Source organism: Chanos chanos, chromosome 13 (assembly GCF_902362185.1).
Source record: "Chanos chanos chromosome 13, fChaCha1.1, whole genome shotgun sequence".
NCBI classification, from domain to species: Eukaryota; Metazoa; Chordata; class Actinopteri; order Gonorynchiformes; family Chanidae; genus Chanos; species Chanos chanos.
This window is the reverse complement of record NC_044507.1, coordinates 1,717,501-1,740,000: the sequence shown is the minus strand read 5'-3', so window position 1 is coordinate 1,740,000 and position 22,500 is coordinate 1,717,501. Positions and strand designations below refer to the sequence as shown.

General features: G+C 44.5%; 1 protein-coding gene across 1 annotated transcript in view; it reads right to left on the bottom strand.

Annotated features, from left to right (window-relative positions):
* Positions 1–22,500, bottom strand: part of frmd4a (FERM domain containing 4A) — a 75,842-nt gene that overhangs the window by 7,328 nt on the left and 46,014 nt on the right. The window contains exons 5-16 of the mRNA XM_030789980.1: positions 20,931–21,015; positions 19,781–19,837; positions 18,952–18,974; positions 17,397–17,480; positions 15,673–15,738; positions 15,421–15,478; positions 14,721–14,807; positions 10,427–10,503; positions 5,188–5,326; positions 4,597–4,738; positions 2,679–2,812; positions 2,011–2,133 (exon numbers count right to left, since the gene is read on the bottom strand). Coding sequence (XP_030645840.1) covers positions 2,011–2,133; positions 2,679–2,812; positions 4,597–4,738; positions 5,188–5,326; positions 10,427–10,503; positions 14,721–14,807; positions 15,421–15,478; positions 15,673–15,738; positions 17,397–17,480; positions 18,952–18,974; positions 19,781–19,837; positions 20,931–21,015 — 1,075 coding nt within the window. The remainder of the gene's footprint in view (positions 1–2,010; positions 2,134–2,678; positions 2,813–4,596; positions 4,739–5,187; positions 5,327–10,426; positions 10,504–14,720; positions 14,808–15,420; positions 15,479–15,672; positions 15,739–17,396; positions 17,481–18,951; positions 18,975–19,780; positions 19,838–20,930; positions 21,016–22,500) is intronic.

The window sequence follows — 22,500 nt, the reverse complement described above, 5'->3', positions numbered from 1 at the left end:
ATGAACTAATTGTTCCAGGCTTATGCATGTACACACAGACATACTCAGACACACCCACACAGAGGCCCCTCTCTGTCTGTCTGCTCAGCAGTGTTACCACATTAGCACAACTGGCAACACAGTACATTTATAAACACTACACCAGCTCCAATCCAGCTCCTCCCATCCAGCTCCTCCCATCCAGCTCCTCCCATCCAGCTCCAGAGACACCTAAAACCACGTCAGACTTCACACTGCACTCACTCTGCTGACTGCACCAAAACCATAGGATCCCTGTTATTACACTCTCTCTTTCTCACACACACACACACACACACACACACACACATACACACACACACACAGACACACACACTAACACACAGACACACAGACACACACACACAGACACACACACTAACACACAGACACACACACACACACACACACAGACACACACACAGACACAGACACAGACACACACACACAGACACACAGACACACAGACACACACATACACACGCACACACACACACACACACACTAACACACAGACACACACACACACACACACAGACACACACACACACACACACAGACACACACACAGACACAGACACACACACACACACATATACGCGCACACACACGCGCGCGCGCACACACATACCGACACAGACACAGACACACACACACACACACACACACACACACACATTACTCTCTCAATCATACATGTCTCTGTGTCTCCCTTACTGTTTCATAACTGGTATAGGCAGAGATTCAAAACACACACACACACATACACACGCTCCACTATCGCAACTTCTTCTGAATGAATCATACTACGTATGCTATTTATAGACACACACACACGCGCGCACACACACACACCACTGTGGAAAGTCTGATTGTGGCTTAAATGAAAGACTGGAAACAGAACTATGTGATCTGAGAATCACAGTTTGACAGAGACACATTCCCAGAGCTCCTTTCACTGCAGACAAGTCGGAAAATTCTGGAATCTCAAAAGAGCCCTGGACAAATTCACTGTCCTGGAAAAAGAAGCTTTGTTTTCACATGTAAAGAGCTGCTTTTAAACAGTCTGAGTTCATAGTAATTAAACCAAACTGTATGCTCCTGTATCAGTAAGAGCCAGATTTGCCTGAGACCTCACTGCTCAACAGTCACTCATTTCTGGCCAGCAGCTGTCTCATAGGACCAGACACACAGACAGATACATACAGGCAGACGCAGACAGACAGACAGGTACACACACAGACAAGTACAGACAAATACAGACAGAGAAATGAATGATTAGACAGACAGACAGATGAATGATCAGACAGACAGACAGATGAATGATTAGACAGAGACAGACACAGAAAGACAGATGAATGATTAGACAGATAAATGATTAGACAGACAGAGAGACAAACAGATGAATGATTAGACAGACAGACAGACAGAGAGACAGACAGATGAATGATTAAACAGATAAATGATTAGACAGCCAGACAGAACGATAAATGATTAGACAGCCAGACAGACAGAGAGACAGACAGATGAATGATTAGACAGCCAGACAGACAGATAAATGATTAGACAGACAGACAGAGAGACAGACAGATGAAGGATTAGACAGAGAAACAGACAGATAAATGATTAGACAGAGAGACATACAGATGAATGATTAAACAGATGAATGATTAGACAGACAGACAGACAGATGAATGATTAGACAAAGAAACAGACAGATAAATGATTAGACAGAGAGACATACAGATGAATGATTAAACAGATGAATGATTAGACAGACAGACAGACAGATGAATGATTAAACAGATGAATGATTAGACAGACAGACAGACAGATGAATGATTAAACAGATAAATGATTAGACAGAAAGACAGACAGAAAGATGAATGATTAGACAGATAAATGATTAGACATACAGACAGACAGATTAATGATTAGACAGAGACAGACGAACAGATGAAGGGTTAGACAGACAGCTAGGCTAGTCTGTACCTCTCCTTTGGGCAGGATCTTCTGTTCATCCAGTTTGAAGGCTGTGCCAATTTTCCGTCTGACGATGGGCGGCTCCTCGCCTGGATCCAGTGGGTATTCCTTAGGAAGTTTTCCTGTCAGCTCCTGAGGAAGGAAAAACACACACATACACGATGAGTGACTGACAGGCCTGCAGTGTCTAGCAGACACTGAAGAATGTTTCTGAGTGCAGTAATGTTGTTTTAACACTGTATCACAGCACTGATTAGATTACTAATACAAATGCGCTACATTAAACTTATGTCTACAGGAACATAGCAGTATGTTAGGGTAAAGTTGCAGTACTGCTGACTTAATGTTATGTTACTGTTGTAATAAAGCTGCATTAACACTACATAACGTTTGACCTGAAACTGTTGTATATATGTGTTATACAATGTTATATTAATGTCATCATAACAAAGCATCAACATCATATGAATATATATGGAGGAAAAAATGTGGCAGTAATACTTTAAGACAGTAGTAACCTGGTATTGATATTATTACAATATTGTCATATAGTATGCAACATTAACGTTATTAAGCTTATGTTACATAAAGGTTGTAATAATAATATATGAATGTTTTATAAAGGTTGTTATAATGTTGCTATGATGTTGGATCAGCGTTGCAGTAATGGTCCTCACCGCCTCTCTGATACAGATGCTCTTCAGTTCCTCCAGTCTTTGCCTCAGGGTTTCCTCCAGAGCCTCCTGTCTTGCTCTCAATGCTGCTAACATGTCTTTCTTAGCCGTCTGAGAACTGTCTGACTCCTGAGAACCTACACACACACACACACACACACACACACAGTTCTGTAACGCAGACAAAGATCAGAGTACGCATGCTTTCCAACAGCATACAAATGTCGGACTAGCTCCATGAACAATGAGTCTGACCTTTAGTGTTGAGTGTGTGTGAGTGTGTGTGTGTCTTTGTGTGTGTGTGTGTGTGTGTTTTTTTTAGAGAAACTAAAAGGCGAGGTCCTAAAAAGCAGCATTGTTTAGGAAAAGCCTCCTGTGGTTTAAAGAAAATGGTACTCTGTGTGTGTGTGTGTGTGTGTGAGAGAGAGAGAGAGAGAGAGAGAGAGAGAGAGAGAGAGAGTGTGTGTGTATGTACGTTTTGGGGGGTTACACCTGTTGAAAGCTGTAGGATGTTTATAGGAAACTAGTGGTCTGTTTAGATAAGACAGAGTGTGTCTGTGTATGTGTGTCTATGCCTGTGTCCTCAGCTGCCTTTGAAAGCCTGTGTGTGTGTGTGTGTGTGTGTGTGTGTAGCAAGAGTTCTGCCTGGACAGTGAGTCACAGTGGACGTCTGATGACTCAGGACCGGGTCAGTGGAGGTGTCAGGGGTCAGGACTGGAGTGTGTGTGTGTGTGTGTGTGTGTGAGAGGTCAGCAGACGGGAGAACAGAACGGGTCAGGACCTGAACACAAGACCGATGAGACTGGGGTGAGTGACATGGATGTCCTGCCACATGTGTGTGTCTGTGTCAGAGTGTGCATGACTGTATGACTGCGTTTCAGAAGAAAATATCAATAATAATAATAATGGTATCAGTAATTATTATTGTCATCATCCTCAGTGTTTTTCTGTCTCTCTGTTCCTGGTTTGATTAAGCTGAAGTGAAGTGAGCTACAATAAGAGTGTGTGAGTGTGTGTTGAGGGACTGGTTATTTGTGCCTTTTTTGGGTAGGTTAATACTCTAAATCCAAACCTCTCCCTCTCTCCACATGTCTGTTGAACTGCAGGACATTGTTGTGAAGAATGAAAACAATCTTGGCCCCCTCCCCACCCATTCACCTCTCTCTCCTCCCTCAGTCTGTCTATCCAGCCTTACGCACACTAAACATACAGACATGACAGCCTACTCAACAAAGCTGTCTGAGGAGACGCGCGTGTGTGTGTGTGTCTGTGAGTGAGTAAGCTACTGTGACTCTGGTCTATTTAAAGCTCTCACTGGAACAGAAAAACAGACTCTAGTGTACACTGGCATGAGCCATTTCCTGAGAGAGAGAGAGAGAGAGAGAGAGAGACAGAAAGTAAAGAAAGAGAGAGAGAGACATTACGAGAGAGAGAGAGAGAGAGAGAGAGTCCAGAGTTTTACTTCACAATATCTGTAACCTTCTAGGCTGGAGCAGCTACCTCAAAACTCTTTTCTCTCTCTCTCTGTTTGTAGATGACAATAATGACACTCGCATGTCCAAAGCCAACATCACAAAGACCTGTTCTCACAGTGAGTGAGCACCAACCTGAGGACAGTACTGTATGTATGTGTACTAACCTGAGGACAGTAGTGTGTATATGTGCACTGATCTGAGGACAGTAGTGTGTGTATGTACTGACCTGAGGACAGTACTGTATGTATCTGTACTAACCTGAGGACAGTAATGTGTGTATGTATTGACCTGAGGACAGTACTGTATGTATGTGAACTGATCTGAGGACAGTAGTGTGTATAGGTACTAACCTGAGGACAGTACTGTGTGTATAGGTACTGACCTGAGGACAGTACTGTGTGTATGTGTACTGATTTGAGGACAGTAGTGTGCGTGTGTGTACTGACCTGAGGACAGTAAGCTTCCACTGCTGCCACAGATGATCTTGCCCTTGCTGCCCATGTTGGCGAGTTTTGAAGTCTTCAGCGTGCCTGTCTCTGTCAGATCTATTGCTATCTCATTCAAACTACGCGCAGCGTGGATCTTGGACTGAGAAAGTGAGAGAGAGACAGACAGAGAGGGAGAGAGGGAAAGAGAGGGAGAGAGACAGAGAGAGGGAGAGAGACAGAGAGAGATAGAGAGAGAGAGAGAGAGAGAGAGGGGGGGGGGGGGGGGGAAGAGAGGGAGAGAGAGAGAGACAGAGAGAGAGTCAGTGTGCTACTCAGCTGCAGAGTGGTAGTTTCTTTCTGAGAAACAATTTTCCAATTGCAGAAAATTCCAAATCTTTATAACGTAAAACTGAATCCAGACATTCTCACAACTTAGTGATGTAAAATGCAATGTGTGTGTGTGTGTGTGTGTATGTGGTGTGTGTGTGATCACTATAGATTAGTAACCTAGACAGAGTTTGGATCAGATCACAAACACACTGAGCTAAATGACAGATACACGTCCATACACACACACACACACACACACAGAGTCAGTCAGAGACATACCTTGCTCTGTTTGCGGTCCAGGTAGAACTGGTGTTGGCTGATAGCCATGGCCCAGATGGATTTGATGAGGGTGGGGCAGGCGTACCAGGTGTGTACAGCAATCCCACTGTGACCAAACGTCCTCCGTGTTACCGACGCCCTGCAGTTAGAGCAAAGACACATTCCACTTTATATTCACTGCATCTTATACCAGCATCAACACAACAAGCCCCTTACCCTGACTGCATCTCATACCAGCATCAACTCAACAACCCCCTTACCCTGACTGCATCTCATACCAGCATCAACACAACAACCTCCTTACCCTGACTGCATCTCATACCAGCATCAACTCAACAACCCCCTTACCCTGACTGCATCTCATACCAGCATCAACACAACAAGCTCTTTACCCTGACTGAACATCACAACCATAACAACACAACAAGCCCCTTACCCTGACTGCATCTCATACCAGCATCAACTCAACAACCCCCTTACCCTGACTGCATCTCATACCAGCATCAACACAACAACCCCCTTACCCTGACTGCATCTCATACCAGCATCAACACAACAACCCCCTTACCCTGACTGCATCTTATACCAGCATCAACACAACAACCCCCTTACCCTGACTGCATCTCATACCAGCATCAACACAACAAGCTCCTTACCCTGACTGCATCTCATACCAGCATCAACACAACAACCTCCTTACCCTGACTGCATCTCATACCAGCATCAACACAACAACCCCCTTACCCTGACTGCATCTCATACCAGCATCAACACAACAACCCCCTTACCCTGACTGCATCTCATACCAGCATCAACACAACAACCCCCTTACCCTGACTGCATCTGATACCAGCATCAACACAACAAGCTCCTTACCCTGACTGCATCTGATACCAGCATCAACACAACAACCCCCTTACCCTGACTGCATCTCATACCAGCATCAACACAACAACCCCCTTACCCTGACTGCATCTCATACCAGCATCAACACAACAAGCTCTTTACCCTGACTGAACATCACAACCATAACAACACAACAAGCTCTTAACCCTGTTCAATTATCACACCAGTATCAACATAACAGACAGCTCCTTAATGGTTATACACTTGGTTTGTATTCTGCCTGTCTTGGAAGTTGCGTTTGATAAAAGTGTCTGCTGAATGAATAACTAATATTAACACACCAGCCGCTTTACTCTGACTAAATATTACACCCATAAGAGCTTTATAAGACTTCATATCTCAGTTCCCTATTCATACAGACACACACATCCAAACCCACATTACCACACTGTTGACATTGGACTACACATCTCCTGTGTATATGTGTGTGTAAGAAAAGCATTTAAAAAGAGTAAATCTCTCTAATAACACACTCCTCTTTCAAACAGAGTTTAAATAAACATTACATGCTTCCTCCGAGCCCTATCATACAGCAATAACTCTTGTAGGGGGGCTGTAGTAATGTGCGTGGGTGTGTGGGGTATGCCTGTGTGTCAGGGTTTCCGCTAGAAGTTTTCCTTGCTGGTCCATTGTCTAGAAAGAATTTATTTTACCAGACAAATCTGAAACTTACTGGTCACGTTTAAATAGCAGTCTATGTTACAAATGCAAATGTAATGTACACCTAGGCTGTTGAAAGAAGACCTCAAATCAGTTTGATTAGTTAATGAACAGCATCAACACAACAACCCCCTTACCCTGACTGCATCTCATACCAGCATCAACACAACAACCCCCTTACCCTGACTGCATCTTATACCAGCATCAACACAACAACCCCCTTACCCTGACTGCATCTCATACCAGCATCAACACAACAAGCTCCTTACCCTGACTGCATCTCATACCAGCATCAACACAACAACCTCCTTACCCTGACTGCATCTCATACCAGCATCAACACAACAACCCCCTTACCCTGACTGCATCTCATACCAGCATCAACACAACAACCCCCTTACCCTGACTGCATCTCATACCAGCATCAACACAACAACCCCCTTACCCTGACTGCATCTGATACCAGCATCAACACAACAAGCTCCTTACCCTGACTGCATCTGATACCAGCATCAACACAACAACCCCCTTACCCTGACTGCATCTCATACCAGCATCAACACAACAACCCCCTTACCCTGACTGCATCTCATACCAGCATCAACACAACAAGCTCTTTACCCTGACTGAACATCACAACCATAACAACACAACAAGCTCTTAACCCTGTTCAATTATCACACCAGTATCAACATAACAGACAGCTCCTTAATGGTTATACACTTGGTTTGTATTCTGCCTGTCTTGGAAGTTGCGTTTGATAAAAGTGTCTGCTGAATGAATAACTAATATTAACACACCAGCCGCTTTACTCTGACTAAATATTACACCCATAAGAGCTTTATAAGACTTCATATCTCAGTTCCCTATTCATACAGACACACACATCCAAACCCACATTACCACACTGTTGACATTGGACTACACATCTCCTGTGTATATGTGTGTGTAAGAAAAGCATTTAAAAAGAGTAAATCTCTCTAATAACACACTCCTCTTTCAAACAGAGTTTAAATAAACATTACATGCTTCCTCCGAGCCCTATCATACAGCAATAACTCTTGTAGGGGGGCTGTAGTAATGTGCGTGGGTGTGTGGGGTATGCCTGTGTGTCAGGGTTTCCGCTAGAAGTTTTCCTTGCTGGTCCATTGTCTAGAAAGAATTTATTTTACCAGACAAATCTGAAACTTACTGGTCACGTTTAAATAGCAGTCTATGTTACAAATGCAAATGTAATGTACACCTAGGCTGTTGAAAGAAGACCTCAAATCAGTTTGATTAGTTAATGAACAGTAACAATTAAGCAAAACGAACAGTAACGACTGAGCAAAACCTCAACATTAGCCGCTAAAATGTAGGATATTACCAAACATCTGTAACCTGTAACATCTGCAGCCTGTTTACAAAAAAAGGCTAGATCTACATGGCATCAAATGCAGCCTACAGGCTCCCAGGTAATATTTTATTTTCTCCTTTTTTTCATTGTGGCAAAGTCCTCTGCTGCCAACTTGAAATCAAACATGTCTAGTGTGTCTTTGCAGTTTGCAATGCGCATAGTGCATCTCTCCTCCTCCAGGCGACTGCTCAGCCATAGCCTTCATCAGAGCTACGTTTGTTATGAGCATTATTACCCGACATTTTCACCAGCAAGCTTTTAATTTCTTTCTTTATTTATTTATTTTTTTTAATAAATTTTACCAGGCAAAAACCTGTAATTACTCGCTAACGGAAACCCTGCTCTATGTGTGTGTGTTTATACAGTCATATGAGGGACAGAGAAACAGATCATTGGGATTCCATTGATAAAATCTGACACAGAAAATGTGTGTGTGTGTGTGTTCAGACACACACAATGAAATAAACACCTCCTTTGTTTTCTCTTTTCTCGCACTCTAACATCTCCCCTCAGCTATTCCCCTCTCTCCCCCCTCTCCTTCTCTGGGGGCGGAGCAGAGATGGGAGTGTGAATGTGTGAGGATTCTCTGACAGCTGCCTGCTCTTCTTGGCAGTTGCTCTGCTCTAAAAAGAGACTCTTGGGTTGTGGATGAGAAACCAGCTCCTCGTCACACACTGATGATGTCATCAGAGCAAGGGGAGAGACGATTGGCTAGATTTAGTCTGAACACGCCGTCATAATTTCTCAACCAACTGAAAACTGACTTAGACTGTGTGATAAAAAAGCACTGAGACTGAAGCAGGCAGAGAGAGAGAGTAATGAAGAGAAAGACTAACCCTAACCCTAACTGAAAACTGACTTAGACTGTGTGATAAAAAAGCACTGAGACTGAAGCAGAAAGAGAGAGAGAGAGAGAGAGTAATGAAGAGAAAGACTAACCCTAACCCTAACTGAAAACTGACTTAGACTGTGTGATAAAAAAGCACTGAGACTGAAGCAGGCAGAGAGAGAGAGTAATGAAGAGAAAGACTAACCCTAACCCTAACTGAAAACTGACTTAGACTGTGTGATAAAAAAGCACTGAGACTGAAGCAGAGAGAGAGAGAGAGAGAGAGTAATGAAGAGAAAGACTAACCCTAACCCTAACTGAAAACTGACTTAGACTGTGTGATAAAAAAGCACTGAGACTGAAACAGAGAGAGAGAGAGAGAGAGAGTAATGAAGAGAAAGACTTTAGAAATCTCTCTTCTTGCTCTTTTTGTGTCGTGTGTTGTGTTGCAGTGCTGAAACCGGGCAGGGCAGGACGGAAGATTGACAATGGACAACAAACAGTGGAACAATTGCTAGAACTCCCTCTGTGACTCACACACACACACACACATACACGTACGCGCGCACGCACACGCACACAAACACACACACGAGTGCATGCACATGCACATGCGCGCACACACGCAGACACATACACACACACACGCACTCACACACACACACGCACTCACACACACACACACATGCTCGCACACACACACATGCACACACACACACACACACACACACACACACACACGCACGAACACGCACACACAAACATGCACGCATGCACACAAACAGATGAAAAACAGACAACTCACATGTGCATGCACACACATAGAACTAAACATGGCCAAGAACAATTAAGAAACCACACTGCTGATTCAGGTAAATCACGGAACATTTAGCAACCCTATAATAAACCGATTACATGGATGACATGTTTGCCTTTATTGTTCAGTAACTTCCTCACCAAGCACTCATTCCATACAGCCTGATTTCTACAATAAAATTGAAGTTCCAGAAATTCTTGTGAAATTTAGAGTCGTAGCTGTTGCACAAACCTGAACTCTGAAGTTTTAGAAAAGGGTTGATTTTCCACAAATTCCATCCAGTCAACACATTTATAACCCCCCCTCTTTCCCCACCCTCAAACCTCTTTCCCATCATTACACAATAATTAATGGTCACCTATTACATTGACACGTGACTTCACAAACTTCAGTGTGTTTTGTGACCAAAGAGGGAAGTGATTTTATGTGTCAAATGACAGGACAGAAATGAGAGAATGTATGACACTGAAGTTACCCACAGACATGTCATACATGCATCATCCAGCCACTGAACACCCCACGCTCTACGTTATAACTACACTCCCATCCTTACTCTATACGCAGAGCTCACAAACCCTGTGTGTGTGTGCGCGTGTGTGCGCGCACAGTACAGTCTGTGATATAGATTTACCTTCTGGGGTCATGAACTTCCACGGAGAATTTTTTCTCTCTGAAGTAGAGATTTTCTAGCTGCCTCCATTGGAAAACCTGAGGAGAGAGTGGAGAGGAAAGGTTGACAGCGCTGATCTGATCCTCTCAGTTATCCTGGGCACACACACTATCCACAGACATAAAAGTACTGAGAGTATATCCACAGCACTGGTCCAAAACAGGCCTCCTCTGGCCTGTCAAAGTCCATGTGAAATTTACTCGGTTCTGGTCAGAAAAACACACACAAACTCCAGAGGAAAGCAGCTCTCCAAGAGGGTGTGTGTGTATGAGCAAATGCACTGAGGAGTGAGTACACAGCCCTGCGCGCCCTGGCTGTGTGAGAGAGCAGAGTGTGTTTAGAGTGAGTAAGAGAGAAGAGTGGCTGAAAAAGAGAGAGAGGGAGAGAGAGAGACGGGTGGAGTCTGCCCCCAACCCCCCCCCCCACCTTCGACCCCTCCACCCTCCCTGAGGGACACACACTTCCTGCTCTCAGCACTGCCTGTGTGTGGGTGGGGTCTAGAGAGAGTTCAGTGTGTGTGTGTGTGTGTGTGTGTGTGTCCACCAAACAGAGTCCTCCAGCTTTGTTTTAACTCCCCCTCCCCCTTGTTCACTCCTACAGCCTGGTTCTGGTTCTCATTACACACACACACACACACACACTAACACGCGCATTCTGAGGGTTCCTATGCCACTGGACTCACTGCAACCATCAGCCAAACAGATGAGACAAAGAGTGAGAGAAAACAGAGAGAGAGAGAGACAGACAGAGAGAGAGAGAGAGAGAGAGAGAGAGAGAGAGAGAGAGAGAGAGAGAGAGAGAGAGAGAGAGAGAGAGAGAGAGAGAGAGCAGGAAAGAGAAAATGTTTCAGCTGTGGTGAAATAAGTTTCCACTGGATGAGAAAGCTTTTCTTCTTCCAGAGAAATGTCTTCCAGCAGAGTCCTTATCTGTGTCAGTCTGTTTCTCACTGCCTCTCACAGTTAAGACAGATGAAAATCACCTCTGCCACAGATTAAAAATCAGTTACAGAGCAAACATAGGAATTCTAGTATAGTAGATGTATAGACAGCGAAAGGACGAGAAAGAGAGAGAGAGAGAGAGGGAGAGAGCGCGAGAGAATTGAGCTTAGACGTCAAAGAATTTTAACAGCCTGGGAAAACAATGGATATGTGAGGAAAGAAAGACAGAGGAAGCTCAGTCAAAACACACACACATACACACACATACACACACATACACACACACTTATACACACACACACACACACACACACATACACACACACTTATACACACACACACACACACACACACACTTATACACACACACACATACACACACACACACACACACCTATACACACACGCTTATACACACACACACACACACACACACATGCACACTTACAAACACACACGCACACTTTACAAGAGCACTTATAGCCTAAGATCTTGGGGTGCTGAAGAGGTTCTATTGAGGTTTCTGAAAAATTCGACCTCAACACACAATCTTAACACAAAGTAAACACTTTCTCCAAAGCTTTCATCTTTCATGGGGGAGGGGAGGGTCACAGAGAGATAGAGTATTTCTAACTAGTAATGAGGCATAGAACATTACCTCCAGAACAGACAGTGGTGGAATTCTGGGTATGGTACAGGGCTTCAGCCACTGCTCTGCTCTGTGTGTAAGTGTGTTTAAGTGTGTGTGTGTGTGTGTGTGTATAAGTGCGTGCGTGTGTGTGTGTCTGTGTGCGCGTGTGTCTGTGCATTGCATTGTACAATTATATAACACTTTAAATAGGGGAAGTGGAGTGTAATGACAAGGCTCTGATGAACACACACACACACGCACACACACACACACACGCACACACACACACTCACACACACACACACTCACACACACATTAACACACACACACACACACACGTAAGAACTGGGGCTAAAAAGTTCAAGGCCATGTGAAGTTTTCTGTGCTCAGCCAGAAAACTGGGAGGGAAACAGAGAGCCTTTAATTAAAGCCAATCAAGGTCATCAGTCCCTCTCCATTCAGACTGTTATTAATACAACACTGTCATTAATACATTAACCTCTAAAATAACACACAGACACACACACACAGTCACATATATATTACAACACACACATTACATGCACATATCACACATCCACACACACATCCACACACACACTGAGAAAAAGGCTGTGATGAGCTGCATTGTGTCAAGACTGGGGCCACTAAGGTACAGGTCACCTGTTAGGCTGGGGGGGGGGGGGGGGGGGGTGGACAGGAAACAGGCCATGATAACTCCGTCTGAGATTCCATATTAGTCACACAAGACAAATTGCCTACACAATACTGCTGTCTTTTCTCTCTCTCTCTCTTTCTCTCTCTCACACACACACACACACACACACATTTACACACTTGGAACTGCACTAGTACATGGTGACACAGACTCAAAGCGTACAATGGAAGCTTAAGCGTACTATAGGCACTGGCCTACCGAAACTAACAGTCAGCTTCCCTCAGTTTCAATGTGAGGACTAGAGTCACAATTCCGACAGGCTCAGATCTGCTCTCCTCTTCAGCTTGTCCTTTTGCAGTCTTCTGCCAAATTATTATTATTATTATTATTATTATTATTATTATTATTATTATTGTTGTTGTTGTTGTTGTTGTTGTTGTTGTTGTTGTTGCTGTTGTTCTGGAGCTGTGAGTGGAACCTGGTGTTTAGAATATGTGTCCTGAGGTATAGGGGGTATTCCACTGGACAGTTCTGACTTTTGTCTCTAGTAATTTGACTGAGGTACAGACACACACAGTCAAACACACATTCCCAGGACTGGCAAACACATTAATGTTTCCAGCATGTTCTGTGTTACCATAGCAATGGTAAACCCCACAGACGCCTGCCAGCGCATTTCCTGTCAGCTGGAGGATTTGGGGGGCGTGTGTGCATGTATGTGAGTGTGTGTGTGTGTGTGTGCGTGTGGTGTGTGTGGGTGTGGGTGCGTGCGTGTGCGTGTGCATGTGTGTGTGTGTGTGTGGGTGGGACACTGGGGGGAAAAGGGGGGAGTTCCAAGACATTCATTACAAAAGTGGACTCAGAGTGATGTTTCAGTGTAAGATCACAGCTAGGGCGTTAGCACACTCAACACTCCCCCAGGCTCACAGCACTACGTCCACTGTGACTGTTAGTACTCATAAATACACTTTCAACTCAACCTCTCTCACCATGTTCTTAATGTGTTATGTGGGGTCTGGAACAGTTCAGTGACATCAGTCAGACAAACAGTCACTCAGCTGTGTCTGTCTGCCTGTCTGTCTGTCTGTTTCATCACTGACAATCACTCACTCCCCTTTTCCCAGCATTCCTAAGCAGTGTGGGAATACTGTGGTAGAATATTGCTCTGCTGAGGGTTTGGGGACCAGTCTTTAGATGGGAATATCCCTTCAGGGCTGTTTTTGATTATCCAAGTAAACATCAGACTGAAGGGGTGGGGACAGTTTCATCTTGTGCTCTGATTGGTTCATTAGTGTCAGTAATTCAATGACTAATTACTTCTTGTGATTTGTGCTCATGCTCCTTATGCTCCACCTTTGTTCCATTCTCTGTCTTTCCTTGTGTGGTGGGAAGTGTATGGCTTTCTTGTTGACTAAAGGTCTGGAGAAGAGTGAGTAAATTCATTTTTTCACCACCCCAAAATCTTCTTCCTCCTCCACAATCTATGTCTGCTTTTGGTATATTAAGAGATGAGGCAATGCCAATGTGGCCAATGCATTTTGGCACCTAAAACGCACATATACACATACAGATTCACACACATGCACACACACGCACACACACACACGCACACACACACACACACACTCCTGAAAGATGGAAAGAGCAGGACAGGACAGACTCTGGCCTCTAAACACACCCATAACAGTATGAGTGAGTTATATATCTTCACCATCTGACTTTGTGTGTGTGTGTGTGTGTGTGTGTGTGTGTGTGTGTGTTACCCACTTTTACCCCTCAGGATTAAACTATTATACAGCATGACCTCAGGAGGTCAAAGGGTCCACCAGTCTTGGGTTACCAAGCCAGAATGTCAGAAGTGCCACAGTAGTAAGGTGATGTCATAGGTTGAAAGGTGATCCAGAGGTCACTGTGTGATGTCCTGTCCACTCAAACCAGGATACAGGGCACAGACAAATGCTGAGCTAATGCATGAGATGAAACAGATTTGCCTGTGAGAAGGCGGAGGAGAGAGAAGCTCATCTTACCTTCCTGGGTTTGACTTTGTCCTGGTAATCATACTGAAAGATTCCTTTATAACTTAAGCCCAGCCACCACGGGATGCCCTGTTTATCCTAAAACACACACACAGGACAGAGGCTTGAGGACTGGAGATAACACTTGCTTTAAAATAGAGAGATATCTTCTGTTGATGACAGCTACACATCTCACACACTCATACAGCATGTGCACACACACAAACACACAGTCACACACACAAACACACAGCCACATCTCACACACTCATACAGCATGTGCACACACACAAACACACAGTCACACACACAAGCACACAGCCACATCTCACACACTCATACAGCATGTGCACACACAAACACACAGTCACACACACAAACACACAGTCACACACACAAACACACAGCCACATCTCACACACTCATACAGCATGTGCACACACACAAACACACAGTCACACACACAAACACACAGCCACATCTCACACACTCATACAGCATGTGCACACACAAACACACAGTCACACACACAAACACACAGTCACACACACAAACACACAGCCACATCTCACACACTCATACAGCATGTGCACACACAAACACACAGTCACATGTATATAACTGGCTCTTTGAGTGTCTGATGGTGATACTTGGAATGTTTTTGTGGGTGCAAGTGTGTGTGTATGAATTCATTAAATGATTGGTAACTTACCTTAACAGCATAGTAATGCACTCCGTATGTAGGCAGAGACTCCACTATACTCATATAACTGAGAGAGAGAGAGAGAGAGAGAGAGAGAGAGAGAGATTAGATGATTAGATTATATTAATGCAAATATAAATATAAACACAAACAATTCCAGATAACAAAAATAAAGCTTACATGTCTATCATTTACACCCCCATTGCACAGAGATAACAATACACACACACACATACACACACACACACACAGTTTACTCACTTGACGATGGCCTGGCCTCTAGATTGTCCACTGAGTTTCTTGTAGTGTTCTATGACCCGATCTTCACTGTAACACACACACACACACACACTCTTAGACTTCCAGATGACAGTGGTAGGAGAAGAATGAAAACAGTCTGTCAGCTTGTTTCAATTATACAGAAAACAGGGAGAGAGAAAAGAGAGAGAGAGAGAGAGAAAGAAAAGAGAAAGAGAGAGAAAGAGAGGAGGGAAATGAAACATGACACCAAGAGAGGAGAAGTTCAAAGGACATCAAAAGTAAAACTGCTGGGTGTGTGTATGTGTGTGTGTGTGTGTGAGAGAGAGAGAGAGAGAGAGGGAGAGAGAAAGAGAGAGAGAGTAGAAAGAGAGAGACAGAGGATAGAGAGAAAGAAAGAGAGACACAGAGAGACAGTGTGGATGATGTTGACATGTTTGAGTATGTGTGTATCTGTGTTTGTGTGTGTGTGTGTATATAGGTACGTGGTTTTCCCTGTCTATCTCAGTGTAAAGTGCGCTGTTATAGTGTTTTTTTCTGCTGACTGTGTGAAACAAACAGAACAAAACAGAAATGTTTTTCAGGATTTATCTGCGGCATTGTCTGTGGATGTGGAATCTGTTAGGCAGTTGAAAGCAAAGAACAGATGTAACAGAGTGACTTGACACTTGCTACCGTAATTGCTACAGTGCCTGTTTTGTGTGCCAGTGCTAGATTAGATAATCTTCTGGATGTTAAGGCAGCAATTTGATTCTTTTGTAATCTGGATCACCACCATGACCGGCTGCCGCTCTGAGTGAGAGACTGCTAGCCTATGTAGCGTGAGCTTATTTTACAGTGAGAATTAGGATGTGTTGACCAGTAAGCCTGTGATGCCAGTTCATTTGATTTTTAGCTTGACAGAGGGTAATGTCTTATAGTCATACCTCAGAATCAGAGATCAGCTTGTGATATATCTCAGTGTTTCCTGCCACTCAACACTGTGTTAGACTATAAGCATCACTGGCCTTGCTCTGGACGGTGTATAGAGAGGACAGAAGCAGCTGAGAGAATGTGGGGACACAGGGTCTGAGACAAAAAACAGCTGGACTAATGTTCTGCTCCTGAGTCTCACATCTTCTTAAGGTGGTGTGTTAGTTTATGGTACGGTTAGTTAAGAGAATGCTTTGTGTCCTTACCACACCTCCACATAGTTAACTACCCTGAGGCATATCTGTGCCGACCCCCCCCCCCCCCCCCCCCCCCCCCCCCCTTTTTCCAAAAAAAGATTACTACGATTTATTAAAGTTCTGTTTCAGATCAAGCATCCTCTGCTTCTTAAATCTGCATAGTTCATGGTTCAAAAATGGTTCAAAAAACATTGGTGGTATAGTGGTGAGCACAGCTGCCTTCCAAGCAGTTGACCAGGGTTTGATTCCCGGCCAACGCAGCTCAGTGTTGGGGCAGCCGTGGTCAAGAGGTTAGAGAACCGGACTCGTGACCGAAGGGTTGCTGGGTCGATTCCCAGGGCTGACATCCACGGCTGTGTGCCCTTGCACTTAACTCCAATGCCTCCCGGGTCCAAGGAATGCTGCTCCTGCGTCTGGTGTGTGTGTGTGTGTGTGTGTGTTCACTACCGGTGTGTTGGATGGGTTAAATGCAGAGGACAGAGAGATGTACATTTTAAAAATGTGTGTGTGCTCTCACCAGTATGCCAGTGATGGGTGTGTGCGTGTGTGGGCTCTCACCAGTATGCCAGTGATGGGTGTTCCTTCAGTGCCTGAGTGGGCAGGGCAGGCAGTTTCTTCAGGTCAGCTCTTGTAGCATCATTACTATAAAACCACACAAATGCACCACTTAAACCTCACACAATGCAAGAAAACAATACCAAAACCTCACTTCAACCACACAGAACAGCACAAAAGCAAATTCTTTTATGTTTTGTGTTTTCAATTTTATTTCTGTGTAATCTCCTTTTTCCTCTCTCTCTCTCTCTCTCATGTCCCCCACCCTACTCAGGCTTTACAGTCTCTGTCAAAGCCTGAACTCTCTCTCTCTGGCCCAAGAACTATGTTCCCCCACACACACACACCTCAAGACTGTCCTGTCTGAATACCTTGTCAGTGTTTCTCTGTCCTATTTTCAATTAGTGGTAGTTTAGCAAGAGAGCTAACAGACCACATTTACCAGTGACACAATAAACTCAGTTCCCTGCTGAGTGTCACACTAAAACCCTTCCCCCTGCTGAGAGGAACCACAGGACACACTGAATGTACCAGTGCAAAGACAGCCAGCATATAACAATGTGTGGGAAAGTGTGTGTGTGTGTGTGAGACGACTGGTGTGTCTTTGTGTGAGAGACAGAGGAGTGAGGGGGTTGTAATATAACACTGTTTATTCTCCACATCCCCCCCCTCTGTTCCCACCATTCTCACCCCTCATCCATCCCTCACTCTCACCCCTCATCCACCCCTCACTCTCACCCCTCATCCATCCCTCACTCTCACCCCTCATCCATCCCTCACTCTCACCCCTCATCCACCCCTCACTCTCACCCCTCATCCATCCCTCACTCTCACCCCTCATCCATCCCTCACTCTCACCCCTCATCCACCCCTCACTCTCACCCCTCATCCATCCCTCATTCTCACCCCTCACTCTCACCCCTCATCCATCCCTCACTCTCACCCCTCATCCATCCCTCATTCTCTCCCCTCATCCATCCCTCATTCTCACCCCTCATTCTCACCCCTCATCCATCCCTCACTCTCACCCCTCATCCATCCCTCATTCTCACCCCTCACTCTCACCCCTCATCCATCCCTCATTCTCTCCCCTCATCCATCCCTCACTCTCACCCCTCATCCATCCCTCACTCTCACCCCTCATCCATCCCTCACTCTCACCCCTCATCCATCCTTCACTCTCACCCCTCATCCATCCCTCACTCTCACCCCTCATCCATCCCTCACTCTCACCCCTCACTCTCACCCCTCATCCATCCCTCATTCTCACCCCTCACTCTCACCCCTCATCCATCCCTCACTCTCACCCCTCATCCATCCCTCACTCTCACCCCTCATCCATCCTTCACTCTCACCCCTCACTCTCACCCCTCATCCATCCCTCATTCTCACCCCTCACTCTCACCCCTCATCCATCCCTCACTCTCACCCCTCATCCATCCCTCATTCTCTCACATCTAACTTGTTTGTGAGTGTGTGTATGCATATGGCAGAATAACAGAGGGAGCTGTTCTCAAAGGCACTACAGACAGAAATGTGCTGATCACATTGTGCTTACCTAGTGAAGTCTCCTTTAGCCTCCTACGAGACACAAACAAAGAGACATGGTGTTAAACGTCAAAATGTTGACAAAATTTTACTTTTCAAAAACCATATCTTCCTTCTGTATGTGTGTGTGTGTGTTTGTGCGCACGCGTGTGTGCGCGCATGTTAAGGTGTGCATGGGTAACATTAGACCTTTAAAGAGTCAGCAAGGAATTCAATCTCTGTCAGCTGGACTAAATCCCTTTAAAGGTCAAATGCGCACGCATGCACACACACACACACACACACACACACACACACACACACACACACACACAAAACATAAAATAGCACGCTTTCCTGGTAACAAGGTGTCCTTAACCATCTCTCTCTCCTCATGTATGTAGGCTGCTATTTCTGTTGTCGTGTGAGTGTTTCTAATTTGAAAAATCCCTGTTGCTTTTCTGTTCGTTTCAGCTCATGTTTGAGATGTAGCAGAGTGCTGTGATTTCCCACAGTGTGGGAACACAAGTCAGGCCCAACAAACGATTAGAGTGTTCCAACACAATAGAGAGCTCAGAGAACTCTGGGTTATATTTAGAAAAAATAACCATGATTAAAAGGTCATTCTTGCTCGGAAAGGCTCATATCACTAACAGTACAGCACACAATGACTGTTCATACAAAAGGCTGACAATAACAAACACACATACAAGCTCATCTGTACAGCACACACACACTCACATACACACACACTCAAACCAGCATGTCTCTATACACACACCAGCACAACTCTACACACCAGCACATGTCCACAGATCTAAAACGGAGCATGTCGCTACACACGCACGATGATGTTTTACCTGCAATATGTAGGAGGCCAACTCAAACACCACCTCACTGTCAACCTCTATCAACTCCTACAGGAGAGAGAGAGAGAGAGAGAAAGAGAGAGAGAGGGAGAGAGAGAGAGAGGGAGAGAGAAAAAGAGCGGATGAGAGACAGTTTGAATAAACTGTTAAGAAATTGCTCACATAATGGAACAAACAATTACACTGTAACATAGTGTGTGCAACAAAGTGTGTGTATGTGCATGAGACTGTGTAAGCTGGTCTAATGTATGAGGGGCTATAATGAAGTATTTTATCAGTGAACCTTTAATTACCCCCCAAGAAACAGAGGGGGCAGGAATGCTAGGCATGCCTCTCTCTCTCACACAGACACACACACACACACACTGTGAGCTGGTGGGTCTGATCTGAGGGAACTGAAACACAGTGAACGTGTTTTTAGTCTCATCAGTTTCATACTTTAAACATTTATCAACACTAACAGATTCTATAAATGCTTCAAACAGCTAACATGAAACACACGTGTACATGAAGCACAGACAATTCTTCTGCTGAAAATAAAAGGGGAAATGGTCTCTAGAGCAGATGAAATGGCTGAACACACCTGGGCAGAAAGGTGACATGGGTTGCTGCATGTTTGTCCCCTATAGGGCCAAATGCTGTTTTTTTAGTCAAACAACTATCATCTTTGATGTGTGATTCATCCTGGCCACGTCTTTTTACTCTTTTACTTCTAAAAACCAACGGCTCCAGGTCCCAGAGAGAGACCCAACTGTGAACCAGGGTGTGATTCCAAATGATGTTTAACACTCTATCATCATGTTCCACAGCTTCCATTATGACATCACTGGACTCTCTGCTCCTTTTGGTCAGAGGCATTCAAGCTGAAGAGGCAAAAACCCACAGTGCCCTCTAGTGGTAGGATATTAACAATGCACCATCACAGCTGAGACTTTGACTGTTTCTTTATCTTTACAAATTAATTAATCCATGTCAACTTCTCAACACTTTCACACACACATACACACACACACACAGCAGGGGTAAAGCCAGACATTTACAATTTACAATGGCTGAGCTGTAATCTGAAAAAATAAATGTGACAGTTGTACAAAATAACTGTATGAGTTGAGTGTGGATGACAAAGAAACTGTAATCTGACCTTGTAGATGCAGGACTTGGCATTGAGGAAGAACAGTTCTATAGTGGCGTTGTCCTTTAGGTAAGAGATACTCTCTATATAAAACCTGCATGAAAACATGACAGCTATAAGTTAAAATACACAGTACTCTCACACACACACACACACACACACACACACACACATACACACACCCCGCATCACAGCCGTACTGATGTACTGCTATGACACCACAAGGGGTCATCAGACTCGCACTTTTTGTCTGCACGGGACATTGATACAGCCTCCCCCTCTCTCCCTCCACACATTCAGTTAGTGGAGGGGAAAGAGAGCATCCAGACAGAGAGAGAACCAGAGAGAGACACAGAGGGAATGAGAGTGAGAGAAAGGGAGAGGGAGTTGATTAAAAGTGTATTGGCAGCTGGTTTAATTGGGAGTTGGAAAGCTCTTCACATGCATGAGGGAAGACAGTCTTACACGCATCAAAGAGTTTATCCCTGCTCAATCAATATCCTCAATCTCAAACCGACATGCACTCTCTCTGTCACACATACACGCACACACACGCGCGCGCACACACACACACTCACGCACACACACACACACACGCACGCACGCACGCGCACACACACACACGCGCGCACACACACACACACGCACATACACACACACACACATGCACGCACACACACACGCACGCACGCACGCACGCACGCACACACACACACGCACATACACACACACACAGCGTAGGGGGTTGCATAAATGCACTCACGTAGGCTGTGAATCAGAGGCCCAGGAGAGAATTCTTAGATTCAGCTGTTTACTGTGCTGACCTTTCTAACCAGTGTGTGTGTGTGTGTGTGTGTGTGTGTGTGTGTGTGTGTAAAGAATACCACTGCTGGCTCTGTGATATACTCTGTGATATCTGAACTGGAGTACGAGCTCTCAGCTGACTGAATGACATTATATTTGACCAATAAAACCAATACTTCATAGATAGGTAGAGACACACACAAATACATTAAATTGTATTTCAAACTTTATGGCGAAAGATTTGCATAATATTGATACTACGGTGGGCCTAACACAATCAAATGTTCAGTGGAGTAATTATAAAACCTCTATATCTCTGTAACACTCTCTCATTCCCTCTGTCTCTCTCATCCCCCACCCAACACACACACACACACACACACACAATCAAACACCCCTCCTCACACACTGTTTATAGGCGACATTCTGTTGGTTTTGAAATTAATTAAATCTCTAATTAACAGAATCAAACTGTGCTGCTCTACACATGAGGTCACCGTGCCAACAGAGCATAGTTGCTATGGCATTGAATTTGATGGGAAGGGTTAATGAGAGCAATGTTGGACTCTCATTGGCTGATGGTTCCCATGGTGAGTAGTAGGCTTTAGGGTCAAAGCTATTTCATAGACACTTATACACCTGCTTGTCATAATTGACTCTGCTAATTAATGTCATAAACACACACACACAAACACACAGACACACACACACACAGCCCAATGGGCCACTTCAGTGTTAAATAAAATTTCCTTGCTCTGTTACAAACAAAAACAAA